At 46.1% G+C, this 12,579-nt stretch overlaps 1 protein-coding gene across 4 annotated transcripts in view; it reads left to right on the top strand.

Annotated features, from left to right (window-relative positions):
- TP73 (tumor protein p73) overlaps nt 1–12,579 on the top strand; it is an 87,551-nt gene that overhangs the window by 19,020 nt on the left and 55,952 nt on the right. For all 4 annotated transcript variants that reach the window (XM_073316373.2, XM_073316375.2, XM_073316372.2 and 1 more), the window contains exons 2-3: nt 5,585–5,680; nt 7,552–7,675. In XM_073316373.2, coding sequence (XP_073172474.1) covers nt 5,622–5,680; nt 7,552–7,675 — 183 coding nt within the window. In that variant the 5' untranslated portion in view covers nt 5,585–5,621. The remainder of the gene's footprint in view (nt 1–5,584; nt 5,681–7,551; nt 7,676–12,579) is intronic.

Raw genomic sequence — 12,579 nt, forward strand, 5'->3', positions numbered from 1 at the left:
ATCGAGAACCTGGTCAGACATAGTTGTAATATGCCTGCCTGGACATGTCTGGGCACGTCTAGGCATGCCTATGTTACATAGCGGCTTGTAGTGACTTGCAGCAAATCCAAGCATGCTGTCAAAGGCTACCATTGGAATCATGCCAGGCCCCACCAAAGCTGAGTTTCTCTACTCACCCTGGCTGACAGTCGGGACTGCCAGAGTTCTGGCAGCTGATCCCCAACATGTTGTCGAAAGTGATCCAATGTTGAAACTAATAAGGAAAATCTCTTTGGTGCATTGCCTACTTTCTAATAGCATCCCATTGTCTGAAACAGTTGAGATTTGCCCATATGCTCACAGATCTATAGTTTGCAAAGCAGGGCCTAATTTTTCACTGTAAGGTCTGTGAGAGCACATGGGAAAATATAACTGTATGTGCACAATGAGTACTGCACACTCTGATACTTTTGTGGGAGTGTATTAATTTTGCATTCACAAATGTGCATTTTATGCGCACATTTACCAGTCACCGCATGTGTGCACAGAATCTCCAGGTGAAGTCTGAGCCCTCTGTTTGAAAATTTGGTATAAACAATCTAAGTGTTTAATCAAGATCAGTTTAGATTTTTTTAATGTGCAGGCATTTTGGTGGGTGGTGGGTATTATGGACATGGGGATTGAGGGAATTACTTCAGACTGATCACCATATTTTGTTAATCTACAAAGAAAACCACAGTGTAAAATAAATCCTGACACTTCATTTCATTGTCTTGGCCGTACAATGAGACTGTTAGTGGTCTTAGGACAGTTTTCTCCCCACCCAGTAAACCCTGCTGTGTTTTGTCTGTTGTACCTCTGGGCATGTCTACACAGTGCTTTAATCCACACCAGAGGGGTGTAAATTTTTGTCCGCACTAGCATGTCGCACACTGACTGGTCGAGGTGGACCCTACGTTATTAGGTTAAAAGCACTAGGGACTTTTAGTGCGTACCAGTAGAATACACATGAGCCAGTTAGTGTGTGACATGCTAGTACAGACTAAAGTTTACTCTGGTGAGGATTAAAACACCGTATTGACACGTCCTCTTTCTCTTCCTGAGCCGTTACCTTATGCTTCCTTTCAGCCCTATAAATGCTTTGTCTTTCCCATGCAGAGGGCTTTCGAATCCTTTGCTTTGGAGGGGAGCTCTGGGGGAGTACTGAGTCCATTACTTCCCTGAGGGCAATTGAAGGACAATACCAGTGCGCCTCCTGGTTTCATGATGTTCCCTTTTAAGATTGCTGACCTTGCAATGTCGCCTAGGAGTCTCCTACTCGACGCTAGTTTACATGTAAGCCCCTAGGCTTTACACAAACTGACTCTGGGTCATGGTGCTTTCCTACGCGGACGCTAGTCACATGGTAAGAACGTGACTTTGACGATCATCACAAAGGATAGCATGAGGCCACTGATAGTCACCTTCTGCTTGCTGGAAGCACCAGAAAACACAGGGCTGATAAATGCACCTGCCGAACACATCCCACAAATGGGCTGCTGAGAATATGAGGTCTGTCAACAACTACCTGTGAGAAAATGTTCTCTGGAGGAGTGAGCAAGGTGCTCAGCCTGGGACTGAGGATGGTTTTTGTCGTCATGGCACTGGGCTGGGATTCAAATGACAAGTACTGATTCTGCCACAGACTTTCTGCGTGTGGCCCTGGGCAGGTCATGTGATCTCTCTGTGCATCAGCTCCCCATCTGTGAAGCAGAGATAAGAATACTCACATGCAGCTTATAACGTGATACATTTATTCATATTTGTGAGGTGCCGAGGTGTTGGGTGGGAGAGGCCTAGGGAGGTGGTAGAGTCTCCTTCCTTAGAAGTTTTTAAGGTCAGGCTTGACAAAGCCCTGGCTGGGATGATTTAATTGGGGATTGGTCCTGCTTTGAGCAGGGGGTTGGACTAGATGACCTCCTGAGGTCCCTTCCAACCCTGATAGTCTATGATTCTATGATTCTATGATTCTAAATACCTTGACAAATAAAACTCCAGACAGCTGGGTTCTGGCTTCACCGCTCACTTGTACTGTGAGTGGAGGAGACTCATTTTTCTTCTCTGTACCTCAGTTTACCCATCTGTATATTGGGCATATTAAACTTTACCTTCTTGACAGGAGAGTTATGAGGCTAAATTAATACTGGCAGAACACTTTGTAATCCCTGAGTGAGTAGTGCTATAGAAGGATTAATATTAATGGAGAAAAGCTTTACAAAAGTGATTCCTAAGAATGTTTTTATTATAGCTTATTGCTGTTGAACAGTGTCTAATAAAGAACAGTACATTCTGCTCCTGCTAGTTAAGGTTAAAAACAATCTGATACAAGTTTGGAGATGTTCCTTTGAATGAGCTCATTAGCATTAGAATTGCAGGAGCATTTGGAGATCAAATTGCTTTTGATAATATTTTTGGCTTAACACATGTAAACTTTTTTAGAGGGCTGCATGAGGACAGGGTTGGCTTTCAAAAGGATATTAATGTTTTCATGTTACATTTGCTATGACTCACATGTAGTAACTCCCATAGTCATATATACAAAATATTATCTAGTCTAAGGAGAGCTTTGTAAACTCTGGACTCCTGTGGTTACCCCCAAACCCAGACATGTGATGGTGGGAGCAGAGCCTGTGCTCAAAACAGGGAGCCCAGATTCAAAGAGCTGTGATGTGAGATTGTGTCTGATTCCATTGTGTTTTTACTGCACTTGCTGATCAGTGCAAAAATTATTAATTAATATTTGTTTGAATTTGAAAGGAAAATTTTGAAGGCAATGACATTTGTAACTCAGGTTGGGTGAATAATAATTATGAGAAAAATGCAACAAATATTTAGTGAATATGTTTGCAAATGATATTCCCAACTGTAAGTGGTCTTTAATGGAAATGAGTAGTCAGACGGTTTGGGCTGAGATGAGTACAAGGAATAATTGTCTACAGAGCACACCACTGGCTAAGAGGGCTGCCTGAAGCAACAGTTGACCCTTTAACAAAGTTTATTGTAACCTTCTCAAATGGGAGTCATGGAGCCAGTGTTTATTAGAGATGGGTTGGAATCCAAGCACCCACTGTACCTCAGTCCCTTCCGAGTTTTCGGTATATTTAGAAGCAAACTGAACGGTGTTGACATCTCCGGAAATACAGCCCCATTGGGAAAGCCCCAGCAGCCAGAGGGCTGCCGAAGGAACATTTCCACTGCTTCACTGCTTGCTTTCTCTCTTTAAAACCGGAAGTTGATTTTGTGCTGATGAAAGGAGACAGGCTGACAACCCGGGAGACTGGCGATCTCTTTCTCTAGAGATCAGGTGTGGCATGGGCAGAGGTAAAGCAACCTCCCCATCATATCCTCACCACGGAGCCTCAACCCTGCTCTGGACCACCCAGGGGTAAGGCAGTCAGGGTCTGACCCAGAGCCCATTGAAATCAGTGGGAGTTTTTCCATTGATTTCCGTTGACTTTGGATCTGGCCCTTAGTCTCCCTGGCTCATCCAGGCCTTGGCTTCTCTGTTGAGACTGTCAGTGAGGGAGCCAATTAATGTCAATGATGATGAGTTCATTGGGAACTCTACTATGGCCTCAGTTTATTTCCTACTGTAGGCCGCTGAAGGGCTAGCAGATGGTAACTAATTATATTAATTTCTAGTCGCGGCATAGGGCCCCCATGCATGGAATCTCTACTATAAATGCTTTGGAGAGTCCCTGTCTGTAAATTATTGGCTGTGTTTTATCATTTTCAACCCAGCAAAACACGTTTGATTAATCAGTTGGTGCTGAGCTTTTCAGAGTTGTTTGTTTCTTAAAGTGACAGTAAAATTGGTTTATATGGAAACATTGGCACAGCTCATCCTTTCCTTTCTATTGCTGGTAATGGTCTATTCTGTTCTACTCTGGTTCTTATGCTGTGCCCACCACTGGTATCTGTGGGCTTTGGTATTCTACTGAGAGAAAGCAAGGCATTGCTGATTGCAACTCATTGTCCTAGTAGAGTGGAGCATGCCTAAAAATATACAATTTTGGTACAATTCTCTGGGATCTGGCACTTCCATATGACTGACCATGTGCAGCATTAATTTAAATATAATGTGCAGCATTAATTTAAAAACACAAGGATAGTTTCAAGCAGAAGTTTGAGAATAGCATCTCATCAGCCTGGTTTTACATTTCATGCCCTAACACTATTTATTTTAGCTTTATCAGAAAGCCCCACTGCACTTTAAGGGCATAGCTCCATAAATCAGCTTAGCTCCATTGGCTTCGGTGAAGCTATGTCGATTTACACTAGTGGAGGATCTAGCTCCAAGAAGAGAAAGCATTCCCTGTCCTTTCGAATTTCCAGCCCCTCACTCCGGGTGGGTTGAATGTCTTGGCTCTTTGAAATGACATCTAGATGAATGAAAGGTTCACAGACACAGAGCCAGATTTTGCTCTCAGACTTTACTAGCAGGCATTTAGGAGAGGGGATGCCATCTTTCTCAGGTTGAGATGGAACACTGCATGCTGGGGCCTGTAGTCTTTGCTCTCCATACTTCACTATTCAGCATGAAGGTGGATGCAATCTCCTCTTTCCTGTGCAAACTGCCACTGGATTATAGCAAGGCAGCCCTCAGATGGGTAAAGTTTGGGTGCCCCCATTGCAAGCAATTTATTGTCTCTGGCCAGTGCTGTAGCCAAGTCCTGCTGCCTTGTACTCAAGTGCTAAATCATAACAAAGCAGCGTCCCTGGGACAGAGCAGCCTCAGGTGGGTCCTTCGGCGGAATACATAGTGAAACCCTCCATTCGGAAACCTTCTGGGAGTCTCACATGATCTTGCTGAATAAGGACCCAAAGGCTGGATGAAGTGACAGATTGCTTCTCCCTCCTCCCCCCTTCTCTTGGTGACCCATACTGAACAGGCCTGGGCTTGTAGGGCTTGGCGGTGCCAAACAAACGGGAAAAGCAGCTCCTAATTCTTTCTTTCACACGCTGACGACCTCTAGAGGCCTGAGCTCTGCCAGATTTGGGACTAGATTACAGTGCTGGCAGGAGAGGAAGTGGCAACATTTCAATGTAATGAGTCCTACGGAGATCTGGTTCCAAGTGCCACATCACTGGGGAGCTACATGTGAGCTCCCCGGGCGCGTCTGAGAGTGCTGTACTCCACCAGGGGCTGTCACATAGCAAAACTGGGAGCGAGCGAGAAACCAGAGGGTGGGGGATTTTCAGCAATCGGTTATATACAGTGGGATCCTCTATTTCCCCTCCTAAAATTAGAGGCCACTGTTATCCACATGCAATGTGATACAATGGCTCAATATGGGACTTTCAATCTACTTTATCTTAAACTGAGTTTACTGTATCTTGATTTAATTATACATGAGATTCACTGTCGAGGCCCAGGAAATAAAGAACTGGGAAAGAACAATTTGATCGTCTATTCCACCCCTCTGCATGCACAGAGCACACCCCTGTATATACACTTTGGAAAGCACTTAGAGAACCTGCGGCTGAAAGGTGCTATGTAAGTACAGGCTATTATGATTATATGCATTGTGGCAACACTAATGATGCTGTTTTTCTTTGGGCCCAGAGTGATTTATCCTCTGTCAGACTCCCCCTCTGTGAAGATGTCCCAGTCTTCTCCAGCTGATGAAGGAACGACATTTGAACATCTCTGGAGCACACTGTAAGTGCTACTTGACCATTTGTGCTAAAACTCACTCTGGGAAATAATTGGTCCATCACTGTTTAATGCTTAGTGACTCATATTGTTGAGGAACACTTAAAAGGGAAACATTTTTATGGGTACCTCTACCCAGTCTCTTAAGCTGCAAGCCCCGTTTTGCATGCCCATGTTTTCATGCATGTATTTTTCATGTTCAGATTTTTGCTTGCAAAAAAGCTCAGATTTGTCAGCTCAGTCTACATTTTACCAGCCCAATCTCCTTGCATCAGTGGAGGTCCTGATGTAAGACAACTCAGTGAGAGCAAAGATCGTGGAACATCTTGAACAAGAAACCACCCATCACCTCACAGCATCTGGTCCATAGCTTGCACATGCAAAAATCTGGACACCCAAAATTTGGCCTCCTGTTTTAGTGGCTGCTTTTGAACCTTCCCCCCGCTGCCTCCCCCCCAGCGCTAATGCTCTAGATCTGCACCATGAATGCAAGGGTGTGTTTCAGAATGCTGCAAAAAATAACTACAGCACAGCTCGAATTTGTTCTCCCCCTTACTGATTGAAGGTCAACGCCCAGGCACTTCCTCTTGCTGTAGCAAACTTTACTGTTTGGAGGGGACTATTTGGAAGTGCTCATTTAAAGTCAAAAGAAATTAGGAAGATGTGACACCCAAAGGGACTTAAGTTCTGCTGAGATGGAAGCAGCCAAGCTTGTGCCAGCTTTGTTCTCCTGCCTGCATCTATTCATAGAGACTTACCCGCCTGTTTCAACCCTTTGTAGGGTTCCCACACACACACTCCACTGACCCATGTACTGGACTGAAGAGAATTAAAGCAGGGCTGGTTCACACAGTGCTGCTGCAGGAAGCTAGCATGGGCTAGTTTGGGTTGTTCTAGCTGACATGGCGGCCGGGAGAGTTTGCCAGTCTTCACAAGGGATTGTGCTCTCTACACATGGCTCTCCCCGCTCCTGTGGGGCAGGGTAGCTCAGGTCTCTCTGTGACATTGTCTTTCCACTCAAGACCCTGGAGTCCTCCCTGTGTGGTCCAGATTCCACACCGGGGCAAGTGGGTGGAGATTGGCAGGGCAAGAGGGATACACGTTGTCCGCCTCTAGCCCCACACAGGTTAGTCAGACAAGAGTGTTCAGTCCTGGGCTGCATTATCTTTCCTTCATAGCCCCACTTGGGATCCCTGGGTGCAGCTGCTGCCATGAGACATCCCTGTTCATGTGGCTCCAAAGGAGTCGTGCTGCCAGAGAGCCCTGGACAGTACTGCACAGGGATCCAGTGCCAATGGGAAGGTTTTCCATTGGTGTTAATGGGCATTGGGTAGGGCCCCTGCTTAGCAGGAGAGGTGGATGTGAGGGACAGGCCCATGGCTGGATGGATCAGGTAAGACCCACTCCTAATGTATTGGTTCTCTCTCAGGCCTGACTTCCTTACACCACTCAGGGTCTGCCTGATTAAGAAATGAGCATTCCAAAGTTAAATACTCTGCATTTTCTAATGGCACCAAGGCTTTGGCAACCTCTCTGGCCTCTATACTTAGCATCCTGATCAAATAGGGAAGGAGGAGTGTGTTCCATTTCATATTCTCCTCCAAGCTGTTCTATAACTTAAAGCCATTCCCAGAAGGAAGAAATGCTCTGCCTGGCTAATCGATCGCTATTGAGTGACAAGCAGCTTCTAAGTCCTCTGAGTCTTATGCTGTGTTTGTCCAGCAATTTGTCTAAGTAAAATGTGCTCAAAGGGGGCAGCCCTGTCCTGGGAAAAAAAAAGGTTGGAGGGGTCAAAGTTCAAGGGAAAGCCAAGCTATTGGGTGGGATTGATGAAAGCTGCATGGGGGAGCTGAAGACATGTCATCTCCTTTTCTCAGGGAACCGGACAGCACCTATTTTGATCTCCCTCCATCCAGTCATTCAGGAAGCAGTGAGGTGTCTAACCAAACTGAAGTCACAATGGATGTCTTCCAGATGAGGAGTATGAATGAATCAGTCATGGTGAGTACATTCAGGTTACAAGAAAGATAGTAATTTTAAATAAAAGGTTGTTTCCCTCCTGGGGTACTGGATGGCTCAAGGGTCTGCTAGCGGGATATGGAGGCGATTATTTCTGTGTTACTGGCTCATAAGCCAAACAAATTCAGTGCTGGCCAAAAGCCATTGTATGGGTGAATGGAATAAGCAGGGCTCCTCCATATTAATTGTACTGCATTTTGCAGCCACCTCATACAATATCCAGGAAAATAGCAGTCCCTTATTAATAAGTTTCACTGGATTGTCCAGAACAGCACGTGGGTTAGTGTCCTGGTAAGACATGGAGTAGCGATCATCTCAGTACAGCTTCTGTCGGCTTGACCCCGGGGTGGCTCTCTCTTGTGTCACCTGGCAGAGGTGCTTTCCATAGACCATGGTGGTCCCTGTTTGAGTCTTGTCTGTAGAAATGTCCGGCTAAAACACAGAGCAACTCTGGCCACTTGATGAAGGACTCCCCACATCCATATAGTCAGCAGGAGCAGCTATTGTTATTGCCCCATGCCCTAAAGTATCCCACGTGGGAGCAACATGCTAAAATGAAACCCCAGAGACAAGAAGGCGGTGGAGCTCAGAGGGAGGTGCTGTTGCAGTTGGAATAGTTTAAAGCGCTCTAGTCATAGTAGCTGCATTGAGATCTTTGCTTCATGCCTCTGCTCGCTTGAACACGCCAGACACAGGCTCCTGGATAAAATGAAGGTGGAGAGCTGGGCAAGTACCATTTAACAACATACATACCCTATAATTGTTCAAGTACAAACATGCTGAGTGGTAAAAGTCATTTGTAAGCTATGCTACAGGCATAACTCGGCAAGGGCCCACTCCAGCTCCCACTGCAGTCAGGAGGAGCTTTGCCCTGGCTCTTAGGGAAGCAAGATTGAGTTCTTAGTACTTTGTGGGGCTCCCTGCATAGTCTCTCAGTTAGAGCTTGGAAAAGAGATGCTACGTCTATCAGGGAGAAAGGGTTTTAAATATTTATTGGACGTGATTGATTCTAAATGGGGAGAAAGCAAAATAAAACAGAAGCTTCCTAGCCTGAGGTGGGCTTTGCTCTCTGATTTTCTGGCTGTTTCTGACAATGGCAGTTTACAGGGAATTTTTCCATGGCTCACCAAAATTAAGGCCCAAGATGGCATATCTTTACTCATATGAGCTCAGCCTAACTCATGCGAGTAGCTGGTGAAGTTACTCAGGTGAGTAAGGTTTTTGTAAGATCAGACCCTTCATTTTGTTATTAGGAACCTTCACAACAATGGCTAGAATAAAGTAAATTCATTTGTTGAGTCGAGGTTTAAAAAGCACCAACTCTGTATTCTCAGCAAGTTCCTCTCATAAAGTTGCCGGCATCACTGGTCCATAATATGCAATTTTTTTTTAATGTTACTCTTTTACAAAAGGCACCAGAGCCAGCTGTCCTAGTGTATGCAGGGAATGCCTGCCCTGGGCCTCAGACGGTCTCCAGATCATACTTCCTGGGCTAATGCAGGCACAAGGGCTTGTGCAGTCCAGTTTATCTCGTGATTGAAAACCTGTGTAGTTGGGGCAGCGTGTTCTTTCTAGCATTCGGATCCACTGCCTGGATATTGATCGCTCAATAGGTCTGTTTTCCCCCACGCTGTCCACTCACCCACGTACTGCTCTGCAGAGCCTGAAAGCAGGGCTGGTTCAGGCAAACCTTCGCTCACACGGCCCCCACTAGTGTTAATGGGATGGTTACGTGTGCCGCTGCTGCGGGAAGTGAGCATGAGCTGCTTCCCGCTGGCTGAGAGCTCCGGAGGGATCAGAATGTTTCCCTCTTTATTGTCGTGGCCCTCGCTGGGACACAGCACAGGCTCTCCTTCCCTCCTCTGGAACAAGAACCTCCAACCACTCTTTGCACAGACCGTGAGACACTCACATGGTTTCGGATACTTTACTTATGCTCTTCACACCTCAGCCCTGCTTTAGGAGGAGAGGAGATCTGGGTCCTATACATGTTCTTGACCAAGTCACTTCCCCTCTCTGTGCCTGAGTCCCTGCATCTGTCAGCCCGAATGGCAGCCCCCTCATGTCCTCACAGAGGTGTTGAGAAGCGCAAAGCATTATTATTCATAAGAAAACACACACAGAATAGCTCTGACCTGTCTAGATTAGAACTGTTCGCTCCATATGTCTGGGCCGCTCTGATGCGCGGTTTGCAGCGATTAGTATGTCAAAACTTCCCTGTCAAACAGGTTTGGTCTCCTGGGAACGTCCCCTCTTTAACGTTAAGCACACAGGCAAGTGCTCAGAACTCCTGTCCATTTATTAAATCTCCCTCCTCAAACCTCCAGCTTCCCTCCTAAAAGTCCTGAGAGTCTCCTTCCATCTGCACTTTTCCCTCCTCTGTGGGCCTCTTTCCCTCTTCTCTGCAGCCTTTGTCTGCCTGGCAGACGGATCAGGTGGACAGCGAAATGCTAATTGTGGCTCTGCCCCAGCCTTTTGGCCGCGGCCTCCCTTCTCGTTATTCCTGCTGTAACATAAGCCGGGCCAAGTGTGAATTCCATGCAACCTATTATTGCTGCTGAGGGGGGGCATCCTACTGCCCACACCATACTGCAGGACACATGCCAGGGGCTGATGAGCATGTAGGATTCCTAGCGTTCTGGCTTAGAACTGGGGAGCATGTGTAGAGGGTGTAGCTACCTGCCAGTGCATGTTAGCACTAGTTTGATCGAATGAGCCGTTAGTAAACATTTATACTGGCCCAGCTTTGGGACTGTACATTATATTTCTTTGCTCAGGATGCGATGAGTCCAGCTGGTACTATCTGTCACCACTAAAATGTGTAGCAGGCTCACACGTATAAAAATAAATGCACAGGCATATGATCCTTTCGGCCTGAAATAAAGGTGGCATATGTGTTGAGTAAAGGAGGTGGCTGTTAGTTCTTTTTTTTTTTGAGGCAAAGTGCTCATGAGGTTTAGAGACATTTCTCAGGGAAGCAGTATAGTTTTGTGGTTACAGTAGCCAGGGCTCCAGGGTTTTACAGCTAGCTCTGCCACTGATTTGCTTTGTGACCCGTGGCAGGTCACTTAAAAACTGTGCCTTGGCCTAGGCATCTGCAGAAGAGGGGTAATGGTGCTTCTTTACTTCATGACCTGGGGGGTTGTGCCATCTTTTGAAAATATGACCCACCGTGTATTAAAAATTCCCATCCATTCAGAAAACCATCTGTCTCAAACCAAGGGGCAACTGCAAGGGGCTGTGGCTTTCTTTCTACCCCGTGTTCCTGATGGGATTGAGAAGCCTCCAAGGATACTGAGATATAGCTCTATTATGATGTCTAGCCAGGCGTAAAGTGTGTCTCATGAAGGCGTCTCGTGGGCAGCTGGCTCAGAGTGCCAGGCACTCCCATCTCTCAGGAGTAGAGCAGGCTAATTCTGGAGCTACCGCACATCTAAAAAAGATTGTGTAAGCGGGTGTTTGTGACAGACCTGTCAGTGACTAGCTTTCCAGGGTTTAGTTGTATGCACAGCAAAGATTCCTTGCAATTTATGACATTGTTAGACTTTTGGTTTGTGCACAGGTTTGATAGACAGAGCTACTTAATGCACCAAAGATTTTTGAATATGAAACTAAGAAATGCTAAACAAATTAGGAAATGTTCTGTATTTTCCCGATATGTACAACTACTGCAATTCATGGCTCATATACAGTAAAACTCTAAAGGCTTGAAAGTTGAGTCTGCATAAGCCTCGAAGCATTTGGATATTTCTCTGCTTTTCTGTGGTCTAGAAATGTCCTGGGAACAGGCATGTCAGGAGATTTCTCACATCCTGAGTGCAGCCAGATCAGAAGTGCCACCAGGGCGGCCTTTCCTACATGGGTGTGCTGTTTCTGATTCCAGTCCTGACAGAAGTGAGGACCTGCGGCAGGGTTGTGTTGTTGAGGGAAGGGAATTATCCACCGTTCTTCAAATCTGCACACAGATTTGGTTCAGGTTTGTTTCTAGGATGGGAAGAAGTTTCTGGTAAAGTTCTCTTTTTATCCAGACCAATTTGTCCCACCCTTGGCTGTCTCTGACACTCCTGGAACCTGCATAGTTCCCCTGACTTTGATCATGTTCCAGCCAGAAGCAGCTTTTAGAATCCAGGATTCCTACCGCACCTCTCTCGAATCCTGCCATTGTGTGGTGTTGTACTGCATCGCGCTGGGCATTGGGATCTCTAGCGTAGGCGTCAGTCAGGTGGGAAAAAGCAGGTTTTCTTCGTGATCACAGCAATATTATTGCGGGTTTAAAATCACTCAAAGCTGATGTCACAGTAATCGTTAGCTATCAGTAAAAGAAAATGAATTACTGGATGAAAACAGAAAAGACATGGGGCCTCTTTGGCCACAGCATTGATTTCCTGCAATTATTCAGAGCTGTTGGGCTATTAATTGATACCTCCCTGGGTGAATCTTGCTCTGCCGCAATTCCTGGGGGGGCGGGTGAGGCTGATAGTACTCTTGGGATTGCCGGTTAATAACAGCACTTATTTTAAAGGCGGAGTTTCACGTTTAAAAAGTCCAGGAGCTACCAGGCAAGGAGACACAAATCTTCTTAGTGTGAAGAGATGCCTAATTAGGCCATGTGAGTGGTGTGGCATAGAGTTAAATGCTACAGCTGGATTAAGGGTTGGATAATATTATGACCTAGGCACATCTGCGGCTATACATGCTAAAACAGAGGTCGACGGATCTCACGCTTCAGGCTGTAAGCTGATCACCTGGGCCTAGGGTGACCAGATGTCCTGATTTTATAGGGACAGTCCCGATATTTGGGGCTTTTTCTTATATAAGCTCCTATTACCCCCCACCCCATCCCGATTTTTCACACTTGCTGTCTGGTCACCCAACCTGGGCCCCAC

Source organism: Lepidochelys kempii, chromosome 18 (genome assembly GCF_965140285.1).
Source record: "Lepidochelys kempii isolate rLepKem1 chromosome 18, rLepKem1.hap1, whole genome shotgun sequence".
Taxonomy (NCBI): domain Eukaryota; kingdom Metazoa; phylum Chordata; order Testudines; family Cheloniidae; genus Lepidochelys; species Lepidochelys kempii.